At 40.8% G+C, this 17,151-nt stretch overlaps 1 protein-coding gene across 1 annotated transcript in view; it reads left to right on the top strand.

The window, feature by feature from the left end:
- Positions 1 to 17,151, top strand: part of LOC126474748 (dynein beta chain, ciliary-like) — a 734,368-nt gene that overhangs the window by 389,340 nt on the left and 327,877 nt on the right. Inside the window, exon 41 of the mRNA XM_050102225.1 lies at positions 5,694 to 5,821. Coding sequence (XP_049958182.1) covers positions 5,694 to 5,821 — 128 coding nt within the window. The remainder of the gene's footprint in view (positions 1 to 5,693; positions 5,822 to 17,151) is intronic.

Here is a 17,151-nt window from a genome sequence, read left to right as displayed (position 1 = left end):
TTTCTTTGTCATTTTCTCTTACTTCATGTGCTTTCCCATATTTATTGTCTGCATTATTTTCCTCTGAAGGAAGTGCATAAAATATTCCAGAAACTGAAATGTAATATCTAGCATTAACCAGTCAAATATTAACAATACCATTGAATGTAGAAGGCTCAAACAAGTCTCATGACAGCCATATCATGTAACATTCGGAAGGACGACGGTTCAATCCCGAGTCCGGCCATCCTGATTTAGGTTTTCCATGATTTCCCTAAATCGCTCCAGGCAAATGCTGGGATGGTTCCTTTGAAAGGGCACAGCCGACTTCCTTCCTCTTCCTTTCTTAATCCGATGAGACCGATGACCTCGCTGTCTGGTCTCCTCCCCCAAGACAACCCAACCCATATCATGTAAAACCATAAAAAAGCAGTGCAAATGTTGGCAGGCTCCTCTCCAAAAGATATTCACTGTTATATATATGATATTAATCTAAAGTACTATTAGAAGACTGCTGAAATATCTGTCTAGGACCGAAGCCTAGCAGTTCTAGTCCCATTCCAACCTTTATATCTGCAACCTGTAAAGACGTTTGGTGTGACCAACATAACTATACATGTATGTGGGCTCTCATTTGCTCTTTTACATGTGATAGCAGTCATTTCAAATTTATTTATTTATTTATTGCTAGAATACAAATTTCACATTGGAAGTTCATTTAGGAAGCCAAACTTACCTGGGAACTTTTTCCCATCCTTTTCTATATTTATTCATGTTTTCCTACCAATTTTCCCTTTCTGGCATCATGGAAAAAACATGTAATTTATCAAAAATTGTTTTCTTATGTTTATCTCTGTTGTCTTTAAAATGGTTGACATCATGCACGAAAGTCTAGAATAACTTCCTTTGACATTTATTTAAATTCTGAAATTGTCATCATACGCTGTCTAACAAAAAATGTACAGTGTGGAGGAGAAAAGAAAATGAATTGCCATAGGTTGAGAGGATATGTGAGGTTATTTCAGTGATTATGAAATTGACTAAAATGTACTAAGAACTTCACTGTATGAGCACACTTAACAGCATGAGGTTGCACTCCTTTAATCCTGAGGCAAGCTGGTCCACAACTGTTGTAATTAGTTCTTGGTATCCTGCTTACTGGCCCTGGGACAGAGTTGAAGTCTGAACTGGCCTCACACATGTTCTGTAGGGACAATTCTGGAGATCTTGGCAGCCACTGGGTTACCTTAACACCATGTGAACAGTTCACAGAGACACACACCTTGTGTGGACTAGCACTTTTCTTTTGAAAACACATGAGTATTCATGATGTTTGTGAAATACTGCTATGCTGTCAGTGTTCCCTGAGTCACTATCATCCATGACGTATAGTCAAACCCAAGGTCTGTGCATACCTTGACACCAGGAGTAGCACCAAAGTGTCTCTTCAGAAAATTGGAAGAAACAGATCTTATTATGAGGTCACCACCATACTCACAGCGATGGTTATATGGGGTAGTGCAAACAAAGGTTCTTCACTGAAACACAGTGTGGTGCCATTCATCAGCAGTCCACTCCTTATGGTATTGGCACCACTCCAGTGGCAACCATTTGTGTTGTGGTATAAACAGTAGCCTCCACATAGGACAGTCATTCCCTAGTCCAGATGATGCCAGTTTCTGACCACAGGTGCAGGATGATACAAAATATTGTAGGAAGTCCATTACTCATTCTTCGTTGGGAGGTACAGATGTGAACGGTTTATTATATGCTTGGTACACACCATGGTGATCCGTGATCCTCCCTTGTGGTTATCAGAAGTGGCCCACGGGAAACTAGATGACAAATATGCTGGCCCTCACTTTCCCAGTCAGCCCAACATCGGGTGACTGTCACATCTGAATGGTGCATGAATCTGGATATTACACAATTGGAAAGCCAGCCAAATTGAGACACACAGTGAGACCCCTTTCAAACTCTGTGAGGTGCTAATGATGATGTCTCACATGAGTACACATCCGCATGTCCTTCACAGTGATCACTCAACATCTGATGCTGTTCCTGCCAACTATATATCCTACAAGGCCTGTTGACAACATTAAACATGAACAACAGCAGAACTCTGATTGCTGTTCTACCTGCCACATGAAATTCAACTTAAGTTATTTACGTACCCACCAATGGTATGTACATGTACAAAGTTACATTGACATACAATCATGTCTTCTGGGTGCTTCGCTTTTTGTGTCAGGTAGTGTGTATGCAAGGCTTAGCTAGATAATGATATGCTCCATAGGTGGCGCACATATGATGGTTAGGACTTCTAATGCTGAAATTGGCTCATAATATAATTAATTCTTATTGTGTTGTACCCAAGCTACAATTGACAATGAATTAACAAGTTAATTATATTGGATATGTATTGATCTCCACTTCCATCAACTCAGCAACTTTAATATTTTTTGCTGTAGTATATCAGAAAAACTATTACTTTATTTTTCTTTGATCAACTTTGCCATTCTCTGAAGAACAAATAACTTCATAGGTTTTCTTCTTGTATGTGTAAAAACTTTATAGCATTTAAACAACTTTATTCTGTTTTCTTTTCATTTAATCATGTGCATCTGCCTCTAGTGTGTGAGTGTGTGTGTCATTTCATTCTGTACAAATTACTTTATGCAAAGTGAACTGGCGATTCTTGCTGACTACACAGAACCGCAGTTGTCTTTCCAAGTCCCATCAAAACAGCAACTGAGAAGTTCTTTCCGTTCTGTTTATCCTGATTTCTTTCTTTTTATAACTTCAAACAATGGAAAATCCAGGATGGAATGCAACAATATGAGAGAATTAAAGTTGCTACTCACCATATAGCAGAGAAGCTGAGTCGCGATAGGCAGAATAAAAAGATTCACACAATCATAACTTTCGACCATTAAGGCCTTTGTCAGCAGTGGACACACATACACACATGTACAAACACACTCATGCTCATGCAAGTGCAACTTGCACACAAGTTTGCAGTCTCAGAGAGCTGAAACTACACTGCGAGCAGCAGCACCAGTGCGTGGTGGGAGTGGCGACTGGGTGGGGGTAAGGAGGAGGCTGGGTGGGGAGGGGGAGGGATAGCATGGTGGGAGTGGCGGACAGTGAAGTGTTGCAGTTTGGACGGAGGGTGGGAAAGAAGATGCGGAGGGGGGGAAGGGGGTGAGTAGTGGAAAGGGGAGAAATAAAAATAAAAATAAATTAAAAGACTGGGTGTGGCGGTGAAATGACGGCTGTGTAGTGCTGGAATGGGAACAGGGAGAGGGCTGGATGGGTGAGGACAGTGACTAATGAAAGTTGACGCCAGGAGGGTTACGGAAACATAGGGTGTATTACAGGCAAAGTTCCCACATGCGCAATTCAGAAAAGCTGGCGTTCGTGGGAAGGATCCATATGGCACAGGCTGTGAAGCAGTCATTGAGAAGAGGGGTATCATATTTGGCAGCGTGTTCAGCTACAGGGTGGTCCACTTGTTTTTTGGTCACAGTTTGTTTAGCGGCCATTCATGTGGACAGACAGCTTGTTGGTTGTCATGCCCACATAGAATGCAGTGGTTGCAGCTTAGCTTGTAAATCACATTACTGGTTTCACAGGTGGCCCTGCCTTTGATGGGATAGGTGATGTTAGTGACCGGACTGGAGTAGGTGGTGGTAGGAGGATGTATGGGACAGGTCTTACATCTAGGTCTATTACAGGGGTATGAGCCATGAGGTAAGGGATTGGGAGCAGGGTTTGTGTAAGGATGGACGAGTATATTGTGTAGGTTCAATGGACGGCAGAAAACCATGGTAGAAAGGGGTGGGAAGGATAGTGGGTGGGACATTTCTCATTTCAGGGCATGACGAGAGGTAATTGAAACCCTTTCGGAGAATTAATTCAGTTGCTCTAGTCCCAGATGGTTCTGAGTTACGAGGGGAATGATCCTCTGTGGCCAGACTATGGGACTTTAGGAGGTGGTGGGAGACTGGAAAGATAAGGCACGGGAGATTTGTTTTTGTACAAGGAGGGGAGGATAATTACAGTCGGTGAAGGCTTCAGTGAGACCCTCAGTATATGTAGAGGGGGACTGCTCGTCACTGCAGATGTGAAGACCACGGGTCACTAGACTATATGGAAGGGACTTCTTGCTATGGAATGCGTGGCAGCTGTTGAAGTGGAGGTATTGCTGGTGGTTAGTAGGTTTGATATGGACAGAGGTACTGATGTAGCCATCTCTGAGGTGGAGGTCAACATCTAGGAAGGTGGCTTGTTGGGCCGAGTAGGACCAGGTGAAACAAAGGGGGGAGAAGTTGTTGAGGTTCTGGAGGAATGTGAATAAGGTGTCCTCACCTTCAATCCACATAGCAAAGATGTCATCAAAGAATGTGAACCAGGTGAGGGGTTTAGGATTCTGGGTTTTTAGGAAGGATTCCTCTAGATGGCCCATAAATAGGTTAGCTTAGGATGGTGCCATGTGGGTGCCCATAGCCATGCCACGGGTTTGTTTGTAGGTAATGCCTTCAAATGAGATGTAATTGTGGGTGAGGATATAGTTGGTCATGGAGACTAGGAAGGGGGTTGTTGGTTTGGAATCCATAGGGCGTCTGGAAAGGTAGTGTTCGATGGCAGTAATGCCATGGGCATTAGGAATGTTAGTGTACAGGGAGGTGGCATCAATAGTGACGAGCAGGGCACCGTGTGGTAAGGGGAAAGCAACTTTGAAGAGTCGGTCGAGGAAATGGTTGGTATCTTTTATATAGGAGGATGGGTTCCAGGTAATAGATTGAAGGTGTTGGTCTATGGGAGCAGAGATAGACTCCGGGGAGAGGTTCTGGGATGGGCCTAAGGATTTGAGTAGTGACTGGAGATCTTGCTGGATTGCGGGAATGGAATCACTTGGCATGGTTTGTAGTTGGAACGTATGAACGGCCACTGACAAACTGTGGCCAAAAAAAAGTGGACCACCCTGTAGCTGAACACACTGCCAAACATGATACTCCTCATCTCAATGACTGCTTCACAGCCTGTGCCATATGGATCCTTCCCACCAACACCAGCTTTTCTGAATTGCGGAGGTGGGAACTTTCTCTGCAATACATTCTATGTTCCCGTAACCCTCCTGGCCTCAACCTTGATTAGTCACTTTCCTTACCCCTCCCTTTTCCCATTCCAGCACTACACAACTGTCATTTCACCGCCACACCCAGTCTTTTAATTTATTTTTATTTTTATTTCTCTCCTTTCCGCTACTTACACCCTCCCCCCTCCGCACCTTCTCTCCTACCCTCCGTCTAAACTGCAACACTTCACTGTCCGCCACTCCCACCATACTATCCCTCCCCCACCCGCCCCAGCCTCCTCCTTATCCCCACCCAGTCGCCACTCTCATCATGCAATGGTGCTGCTGTTGACAGTGTAGTTTCAGCTTTTTATAACTTCTATTGAATGAAATGTTTTTACTTGATTTTGCTTTTGATTTTTAGATGTAAAAGAGTTAATAAGTTTTACTTAGTCAAACACAATATTTTTAATCATTTTATTCATTTATTTTATTTTTCTGTTAGTAACGTTGTAGTAGAATGTTTTCATTAGGACTTATAAAGGAATCTTTGATTCTGAAAATAGGCATTCTTGTATTCTATTTTGACATGCGGCTCATCATAAAACTCTAATATACATCCACTGTGTTGCAGGTTTGTTTTCTGTTATAATGAGGGATCAAGCAAACTTAGGTGGCGACAACCCTAAATGGATTATACTGGATGGTGACATCGACCCAATGTGGATTGAATCACTCAACACTGTTATGGATGATAACAAGGTATGTAAAAAATGACAATAGATTAGGATAATCTTGTGCAACAGTGGGAACATCACATAAAGAACACTTATGATGAGAAGAAGTGCTTTAGACATCCAATACATTCAGCATCTTAATAATATTAATATAAAATTCTCAGTAAGAGCACAGCAGTTTTCTCCCTAGATGTGTATATTGAAGATGTGTTGCAAATATTTCCCAGGAAGTGATTTTAATGTTGCAAGAAAAAGCGTGTCAATGGGATAAAATTGTGAACAACTTTAAATTGTGGTTCAAACTGATAAAAGTAAAAACAATTCTTATCTAATAAAATAAGATGCTGAATCTTCTTGGATCTGCCAAAGAGTTTCTCTGTTAATTATATAAATCTGTTAAGTTAGTGTATGTGGGCTACATAGACATTTTTTTACTCGTGAGTATCTATGAAGAAACAAACATGTAGAGCACAGAAAATTTTTGACATGTGATCATTTTGTATTGTAGTTGGAAGAAGGGGATGTAAACATTGAGCAAGTGCCAGAGCAGCTACAACAATATTATTGTCACATCAAAGATCATGAATACTCATAGAGTATTGTTGCTATGCCCACTTTATTACATAGATGGAAGTCATAATCTATACCCTCAAGTAGCTCTGCTCAGGGTAGAGACATTTCACTTTGTGTTTTGATCGTGCTGCATATATTTACTTTATAGATTGTGCACAATTTATATTTGTTAGAACTCACTCTTGAATTTTGGATGTGTACTGGAATTTACCATTTGCTTATATGGTTTATGGATTTGGCAATCCTTCCTGGTTACTCTTCAGTCCCCAACATTTCAAGCTTGTGACAACTGGCTCTGTGAATGACTAGAAAGTGGGCACTGCTTGATCACACTTAATCTTGTTACTAGAGTCCATGTAGGATGTGGTGGCTGATGCACAGTAACCAGTTTTGGTTCAGTGTGCTTCGCGAGTTCATTCATTTGTTCGGAAGGGGAGGCCAACATTTTTTGCCAGCTGTTGGCAGGTCAGTGATGCGCTGCAGGGACAGAATTGAGGCATACACCCTGAAAATTTTCACAAATGATTTTACTGATACTATACAGTAAAAATAATTCATTTTTGCATTATTTATAGCCTTATATGTCATTTGTTGATGATGTGCCCATCTTTTCATTAATTGTCATAGTTATTGCATAACGTGCTGCTGCATTTGAAATTTAGCTAACATATTGAAGTTTTCTTTAGACTTGGGTGGCGATCACTACACATCCAGTTTCAGGAAAATTGACCCGATGTAGCACATTCATTTGCTATCATACCTGCCAGCAATAAAACCCGAATGAAATATACACAACATTCCACATATTTCATAAATGATTTGAGATATCAAAATTAGATTATGCCAAACGATAGCATGCAAAGAAGAGACTGTTTTTCCATATAGTTATTATGCAAAACTTAATTACCTACTGTGTTATTCAACTGACTACAGACTTTTTGATGAAAGAATGTAATTTTTAAAGACCGTTGATAGCTAGTAAAATGAGGAATTGTTTAGGTTTTGGAACAACATAAGTGAAACATTACATGTATATTTTCTATCAAGGACGTGCTTTTTCATAAGCTATTGACCTTACTTCTCCTCAGTTCCTCACTTAATAAACTTAATAAACCACTGTTTCAGAACTCTCTTGCAATAGTGTCTGTACAACATGCTAGGGAGGTAACATTGTGAAAACACTGCTGTGTTTTGCGGAAAGAAGTAAATTTTAGCATGACAACAATGAAATGTGGGTTGCACTCAAAATTTTCCACTCCTGTTGCTTCTCTGAAAGTTACAAATGGTTAACAAGCCAGGCAAGAGTAAGTCGTTGCTTTTGTTGTATTTTTAACTGAATTTCTTTTAGGTGTTACCCAAAGTAGAGGTGACAGTAGATCTATTTGAATGTTCATCGTGCAAGTGTGAGCATCGTGTGGCTGCACTTAATATTTACAAAAAATAAAAATATGAGCACAGTCTTCAGTTCAAAATGGCACCTGCCCTCCAGTGCTTGGCATTTCCCCTCCAGCGACTGCCCCTGACCTGTACCACTACTGCTCCCCATGAATGCCCCACCGATTACACATCTACTTGCCATGTTATTCTGCACACACTCTAAATATACCAGGGAGGCTAGGAAGGTACCAGTGAGGTTAACACTGACCATAAGAGCTCAGATTTTCAATCTCTGTATTCCTAGCAGTCATTAGATTATCTAACCAGCTTCATAAAATGAAGCAGTTTTGGCCAGCACAACCACTGTCACTGTCATCAGCTTCAGTCCAGTCACATATCTTCACCATGTGGGTCAAGATGTTGAAACCAAGCTCCAGTGAGGTGTCCTTTTGTTGTGCACTCTGCCCACAATTCTTCAGTTGTCCCATAAGTTGTCACCATTGAAAGTCACAGAGGGCAGCAGTTAAGTCATCAGTCTCACACCCAGAGAATGGTGTTTCAAATCTGTGCCTCACCATCATGATTTAGATTTTTCATAGTTTCCTTTAGTCGCAACAAATGATGGGATTGTTCCTGTGAAAAGAAAGCAGTTCATTTCCTTCCCCATCCATTCCAAATCCAAGCATATGGTATGTCAAAAATGATCTCATCATTGATGGGACATTACACCCTAAGATTCCTTTACTCATTGAGAGACTCTACTGACCTGTCATTTGAGGAACTAAAACATTTCTTTTATGTCCACTACTTTGTTTAAAAGAAAGGGATTAGGGGGACTATGTAGTGTTGGGTTTTTTGAAATTTCATCAGCACCAAAATCTACTGTATTTATCATATACACCTTGGACTGCTGGTCTTTGAAAGTGCCGATTCAGTTTTGATAACACAATATCGAAGAAATCAGATCCCAACTCACTGTGGTAGGGTTTAAAAATTAGCTTCTTTCCAGATGAGCAGGTCCCATGTTATGCATTAAAACTTTTATATATTCCTCAGTGGAGTAAGTGCTATATGTCATACATCTGTTTCAGAATCTCAAAAACTGCAAACCTGAACATGCTTGTTCTCCCATTGACAGCTCAAGCCAAAGAACAGCAGCTGTGTCTTCCACAGAACTGTACTCCTCCCTGTCTCTATCATCATTTCCTTTCATTGTGCAGAACTTCACTTCCGTGAGTCGAAACTGATAATGCCCATGGATGATAAACTTTTCTTTTCAGAAACATCAGCTTAAAGTCGTATTTAATACTCAATTGCTCTGTCTTTGAGGAGCATGTGTTAAGCTGAGATGACAAGGGAATTTCACTGTAACTTTCTAACATTATTGTTTCTGCTCACAGCCTCTGGCCATACATCTATAATGTGTTGATTTCAACAGAATAAGTTCACACAAACTGGAGCCACATAGAGTGCCACTACATGTGTTTTGTTTGATCTGAATGTTTGTACTCATCTTGCATATTTTCAAGTTGATACTAGTGCATAAATCACATAATTGTGATACCTATCAGTGTTTGGATTCTCCAGCATTCTCACAGACCTCACAAATGTTAGTAGGATACAAAAATTACCAAATCCTAATAATAGGAGCCTTCACAGTTGATATCACCTGCCAAGAATTGTATTATTAGTAAGAAATTACCTCAATATATGAAGAACATGTTGACTACACATCTTAACAGCATTACATTCTCCTACACAGAAACACCGAGTGAGTGGCACAGTGGTTAGCACACTGAACTCACATTCGGGACGACAGTTCCAATCCACATCTGGCCATCCAGATTTGTTTTATGTGATTTTCCTAAATCACTCAAGGCAAATGCCAGAATAGTTCCTTTGAAAGAGCATGGCCAATTTCCTTCCCCATCCTTGAAACATTTCAAGTTTGTGCTCCATCTCTAATGTTGTCAATACCAGTGGGATGTTAAATCCTTATCTTCCTTCCATCCTTACAGATACAGTAAATTTGTTTTTGGATTCTATGTTATTCCAATTACTGGACATGTCTAAACAGTTTGCCACCACATTCATGTACCTGTGCATCTTCCTATCCTGCTGTCAATGATATTGTGAGCTGCCATGAAGTCAACTTCATCGGTGATGGATTTCCACATGGGAGGTGCCATGTGAGATGTACTTTTAGCCTATGCGAAGGGTGGATAACACTGACAGACAATAGGCGTTTTGCATCTCTTTCAAGGCTCACTGTACTGAGCCAGAAGTCACCAGATATGCAGCAATGCTACACGATGTCTCCAAGATCCTGACTGTCATTATAGCCAAGGCTGATTGCAGTGGGTAGTGACCCAGCTGCTCATCATAGAGTTGGTACTTGAATTTTACCCTATCACCACCAGCTCCCATTGCCTCCAACAGAGTTACAGCCACTACCACATATGCTGCTGGTCTAAACTCCATTCACTATGTATAAACCAAGACTTCTCTGTCATTACCAATTCCAGTTACAGTTCCTGCAATTCCTCCACAGGAAACAGCCAGAACAGTTGTGGAAGCACTGGCTTGATACTTCAGCTCAGTCAGCTGGCAACTACTGCTGCCAGGGCAGCTACATGGAGGAAAAAACATAGATTTAGGATCAGAGAGGCTTTACCAAACAGCAAGCAGATATATGAACTCTGGTCACACCTGTCATGTTACCGCATATCAGAGAAATTGCCTATAACTGTATGTAATACCCTCAATGGCAGTCACTCTTCACTTCGTGTTTTCCATTAGCTGCAGCTACTTATTCAATCGATTTTGCACTGTTTACTCTCCCCAGGAGACTTCAGCTAGAAGTACGCGGGTGGCGACCACGGGGACCCGAGCTGAGTCTGACATTGCTTCCACTTACTTGTGTCAGACCCCTACTTCTCCTTCCCTATCGGCCTCCCTTGGCCAACTCTTGCCTTTTTGACCCCAACAGTATTAGGTTTTGAGACCCGAGGGCGTCTTTACAATTTTCTTAATCCTACTTATAACCCAACTCCTGAGGGGAGCCCACCCCTTAAGAAAAGCCAAAAGTCCTGTAAGCTGTGAGGGTAACACCGCAGGTTGGACGAGAGGCCAGCACCCTCTCTTCATAAAAAAAATTAAACATGCTTTCAAGACTACAAGTAAGCCTCGGAACATTACTGACAAAAATAGATGACGTCAACGGCAAAGGAACGGTGTACGATTTGGAACGTGGAATGTAAGGAGTCTGTACAAGACAGGAGCTGCAATCAGTGTGGTCAAGGAAATTCAGAGGTACAAACTAGACCTAGTTGCACTGCAAGAAATCTGGTGGGACGATGCTGGGAGCTTTGATGTTGAAAACTTTACAATTCTGTGTGGAGCCTGTGAACGAAGTCACCTGTTAGGCATTGGTTTCTGCGTTAGTAAGACGTTGGCTACTAATGTTTCAGAATTGGTTTCGGTCAACCCAAGAATATCTGTTCTAACAATGGACGTAAAGCATATTAAGACGACTTTTGTGAACTGTCATGCTCCTACAGAGGAGAGCGAATGTGAAGTGAAAGACGAGTTCTATGCACAGCTAGAGGCAGTGATTGACGCTATACCAAATGGACACCTGAAGATCCTCCTTGGTGATATGAATGCCAATGTTGGGAAAGAACAAATATTCCAAGACACAACAGGAAGGCACAGTTTACACAACCTAAGCAATGACAATGGGGTTAGGTTCATCAACTTCACTACATCATTAGTGTTGTTCATCTCCAGCACAAACTTCCAGCGGAAAAACATACATAAAGGAACCTGGGTGTCACCAGATGGGAGAACTGTAAATCAAATAGAACATGTTGCCATTGATCTCAGAGCCAAGAGATGGGTGTTAGACGTTAAGACAGCGTGAGGTGCCAAAAGTGGGAGTGATCATTTCCCGGTCAGAGGCCGTTTAAACATACAGTGTAAAGGAAGAACGGGGCCTAGATTAAAAAGAGTGGAAAGGTACCATGTGGAGAAACTGAAAGATGAGGCAATGAGGACCGGATACCAGTTGCAACTAAGTAACCTCTTTGAATCACTCAGTGAAATGGACGCGAATCAGGACCTTGAACTAATGTGGGGAAACATCCAGAGCTCAGTTAGGGATACAGCAAAGGAAACACTCATGGGAAACCCAGTGGGCAAGATCTGGTTTGGAAAGGAATGTGCAGATGTGCTGGAAAGGAGAAAGGAAGCCAGGAACAAGTGGCTAAAGGGGACAAATCTGGCACAGGCCAAAGCACAATTTGAGGAAGTCCGAAAGACTACGCAAGCAATTCTGAGAAGAGCAAAGAGGAAATACATAAAGAATATCATCACTGAAGCATAAACAGACTTCAGAGGATGAAAGAATAGGGACATGTTTCTGAAGGTGAAGTATCTCTGCAAAGGTCACCAGGCCAAGCAGAAATTTGTCAAAGATTCCCGTTATAAGATCCTGACGAATGATAGGGACATAGCTGAGAGATGGAAAGAATACTTTCGACAGCTGCTAAATTGTGATGAACCTGAACTGCAGTTTGATTTCCAGTACCCAATTACAGCCAATGCAGACAAACCCCACCTACCCAGGATGAGATAAAAACCAGAATCAGACACCTTAAACAGAATAAGAGTCCAGGCGAAGATGGAATACAGGCTGAAATGATCCTGGCAGGAGGAGAGAAACTTGCAGAAAAAATACACTGACTGATACAGGCAATATGGACCAAAGAAGAACTACCAGCAGAATGGAAAACAGCTCTGATTTGTCCAATACATAAGAAGGGCGACAAACTGACAACTATCGAGGAATCGCCCTGCTTAACGTCTGCTGTAAGTACCTGTCCAATTGCCTCATACATAGAATTCAGCCGGTGGCAGAATCAGTGATTGGGGAGTACCAGGGAGGTTTGCGGCCAGGACGGTCAACAGTAGATCACATCTTCAGTCTCCGGCAGCTCACTGAGAAACTGGGTGAATATGGTAAAGATTTGCATATTTTATTCGTTGATTTTAAGAAGGCCTATGATTGCACACATCGCAAGAGCCTGCTCAACTGTTTAAGGGAGTTTGCCATAGCAGAGAAACTCATCAATCTGATGAAGATCTGTCTGAACGAAACACGTGCAAAGGTGAAGATGGGAAATCTCGTAACTGAGGAGTTTGAAATTGTGGCAGGACTCAGGCAAGGAGATGGCTTGTCCCCTATGCTGTTCAACTTTGCCCTCGAGAAGATCGTACGTGAGACCTTCCAAGAGAACGAAGGGATTGATATCGAAGGAAAGAGATTGACATACTTAGCCTGTGCAGACGACATCTGTTTATTCTCTAAGTTGGAAGAGGAATTGGAGCAAATGACCAAAGCACTATAGGAGGCTGCCAGCAAATTTGGGCTAAACATAAATGAAGCCAAGACTGAATACCTCGTTATGACGCGTGGTCATTGTCAGACTGCTGATCATCTACAATCACTGCAGGTTGGGGACCATTCCTACAAGAGAGTGCAAGAATTCAAATACCTAGGGGCACTTTTCATTGAGAACTCGTCATGTGAAGCAGAGATCAGTGCCAGAATACAAGCAGGAAACTGATCTTACCACAGCCTAGCTGAACTGCTTCAGTCCAAATATCTCTCCAGACAGCTCAAGATTCGACTGTACAAAACCCTGATCCAGTCTGTTGTTCTATTTGGCTGTGAGACATGGAGTATCCGGAAACAGGACTTCCATAAGCTCTTTGTTTTTTAGAGAAAAGTGCTTCGGAAGATCTTCTGTCTGGTTCTGGATGCAGATACAGGGGAATGGATGATCAGATACAACCAAGAACTTGAGGAACTATACCAGCAGCCCAACATAGCAGGAACTGTCAAAGCCAAACAAATGCAGTGGGCCGGCCATGTGGCCTGGATGGAGAATCACAGATGGCCTCGGAAGCTCCTGGATTTCACACCTACAGGAAAGAGACCGCCAGGGAGATCCAAGAAGCGTTGGAGGGATGGACTCCATGAAGATTTAATCCAAGTGTCAATAGATGTGAACGAATGGCAGATAGCAGCAATGGACAGAATACAGTGGAGGAGGAAATTAGTAGATGCGTGTGGTCCACTGGGCCTGATCACATAGTAGTAGTAGTAGTAGTAGTAGAAGTAGTTACTCTCATAGAACTTGGACTTGGTTTTTGGTGTAAATGGGCAATACTGTTTGCAAGTGTTGTCTATGGACTTTGAAATTCTTTCTGATACTCATAGTTCTCTATTCATAACGTCACACGTGAAGCTTATGACAGGTTTCATGAAAGAATAAGGAATGGCCATTGTGAAAAGTGGTATTTGAGTCCTCTATATGTGTCAGTAAATACTCTATACAACTGGGTTAATGGAGGGGGATCTGCTGTTTTCACTTTTAATGAAGTGATGTACTTGTTCTAATAGCAACAGAATACTCTTGTACAGACAAATACATGACATTATTTTATTCCCAGCGCAACATGTCAGAAAGTATAGCTCTGAAACGTTGTAGATACGAGGATCAGGCTTTGACTTTGGGCCATTATGTTTGTATGGCAGTAAAATAGAAGTCCATTGTACCACCAATTGTGTTACATAAATTTATCATATTTGATATATACATTACAAACCAATTGTGAAACAATGCGGACAGTGGTAATGTTGCATGAATTGTTAAATATCTCATTGCATTTGATATATATATAATTCTCATTCTCATTTTTTTCATTTTTTCCTCATATATGCACCTATAAATGCTCTTGTAGTGTTTCATTTATGGCATAGCATTAGGCACATTTCATATTTTAAAAATAATGCACAAAATTTAGACCATGTAATCGAGTGAACATTCAAACTAAATTATAACAACTGTAAAAGTTTCAGGAAAATTGTCAAGATTAAAACAACATTCCTAAATTTCTGTTTAAAATGTGATGCATACTGCACCAGTTTGACAACAAAATTTCATCTTCTCTGTAAACAAAGTTTTTTTCGGCTTATGGCTTCAAAATCACTTCAAATGGCACACACATATAAACAAAATTAATTGAACACTAAATAAAATATGTTACAGTCTGCGTTTACACTCTGTCAAAGCAAATTATACCATTGTCCAAACTGCCTACTTTGCCCAATTCCACAGCATCCTACTGTACAGAATTATATTCTTGGAAAATACACCACCTAGTTCAGTCATATTCTGAACTCAAAAAAGAACTGTAAGAGCAATGCAACATGCTCGACAAACAGATTCTTGCAAACGCCTTTTTCAAAAGTCATCAATTGTCCCTCTTCCCTGTAGGTATATACTAGAAATCTGTAAATATATTAGAAAGAATTTAAAAGATGTAAATGAAAATTTTAATTTCCTTGAACATGATACAAGACAAAAGGAAAATTTTCATGTCCAGTCAATAAGGACACCAGCCTATAAAACCTCCACACTAAGCAGCAATATACAATTTTACAATAGACTTCCATACAAAGTAAAAGACAAGTTATCATACTTACTCTTTTGTAAAACCCTAAGGGCATTCTTACTGCAAGAACCTTTGTTGATATATATTACTTGTTCTATATTAAATCACTCATGATTAAAACCCTAACAGATTACCTGAAATTCAGTTTTACCATCAAGAAATAATGACAAGATTTCATGGTCTCATGAAGTTTAGCTAATAATGTGACCATTCTTATTATTACATCATGCATGTTTCCCTATGTCAGATGAATTATGTGTGTGAAACTGCAGACAGCCATTTAAAAAAGCCATTAATGGTAGTGAACAACTATTTCTGAAGGCAGTTAATTTAACTTTTGTCTTAAACTAGCCATATGTTTTCTATCATACTAGAAAATCCCGAGTGAAATACAAATAATGAAAGAATTAAAGGTAACCATTCAATGTGCTTTTAAGGTTTTGAGATGCTAAAATGCACAGAAACAAGACGCAAATTGTTGCTGAGATTTCAACATTCTTTCTTAGAGCTGACTGACTAAGACACACACAAACATGGATACTTATAATTGCATGGCTGCATAAGTGAATGAGCTTTTGTTGGATGTTGTATGAAGACTAAAATATAAGGGACATTCAAAAAGAAATGAGCCGGAGGCATAATTACAGAAACCATTACTGTATGTTGGAAGTATTGACCGTGGCTTGTCCCACTGTGACACAAGGCGGTGAATGGCTGTCTCGTAAAATTCCCGGGCTGCGATGTTAACCAGTTCCGCATGTACAGCTGGACGTCATCGTCTGAAGTGAATCGTTATGCTGACATTCTTCTTTGTCCAAGACGGCCCCCTTCTGATTCACTTCATGCAGGATCGGACAACAGTGAATGCTCAGTGTTACTGACAAAACTTGACCAACCTTCGCCAAGTGATCAAATCAAAACAACCAGGCAATCTCACACATGGGGGCATTCTGCTCCATGACAGTGCAAACCCTTATACGACCAACACAGTCACGGCACTCCTGCAGAAATTCAAATGGGAGGTTGTTGGCCACCCTCCATACAGTCTGGACCTCTCTCCCTGTGATTACACCATTTTTGGTCCCTTTAAAAAGGCTCTGAGGGGCAAACGATTCACCTCGGACGACGACGTCCAGCTGTACGTGCGGAACTGCTTAACATTGCAGCCCCAGGAATTTTGTGAGACAGCCATTCGCTGCCTTGTTTCATAGTGGGACAAGTGTCTTAACAGCCAGGGTCAATACTTCTTACATACAGGTACTGGTTTCTGTAATTATGCCTCCAGGTTGTTTCTTTTTTAATGCCACTTATAATATCCACTGCATTAAGTGTAATTAATTTATGCATGAGCAACTGTGATTTCTTTACATTAAATAACATGAATCATGTTCCATAGATGCCACTAAGAGTAGTTTCTGATAGAGTATCTGAAATAAGTCAGATTTGGAAACATTATAAAATGATGGTTGTATGATGTTATGGTTTTAACGTCATTTAAAATATGACCTAGTTTTAAAAAACAACATAAATCTTTTTTTTTAATTCACTCTTAAACTTCAGTATATTTCCCAAAATACATACATCATTAATTGTTATGATATCTGACTGGTCAGCACACGTATTATTACTACATGGACATGCATATGCAATTTATCAGATGTATATATAGAAGTGTGTATAAAAGTTTCAGGCAATCTGCACTGAATGACAGAAAGTGAAGCACCCAGAAGACATGAATGGGTGTCAGTGTAACTTCATACACATACATACCATCAGCGGGTATGTAAATGATTAGAGTTTCAGTTCTCTGCAGTGGGTAGAACAGCCACCAGAGTGCATTAGTGTTCTTCATGTTTAATTTTCTTCTTACCAGGCCTATCAGGG

Source organism: Schistocerca serialis, chromosome 4 (genome assembly GCF_023864345.2).
Source record: "Schistocerca serialis cubense isolate TAMUIC-IGC-003099 chromosome 4, iqSchSeri2.2, whole genome shotgun sequence".
NCBI lineage: Eukaryota > Metazoa > Arthropoda > Insecta > Orthoptera > Acrididae > Schistocerca > Schistocerca serialis.
Note: the sequence above shows the minus strand (reverse complement) of the source record. Positions and strands in the feature narration are given on the sequence as shown.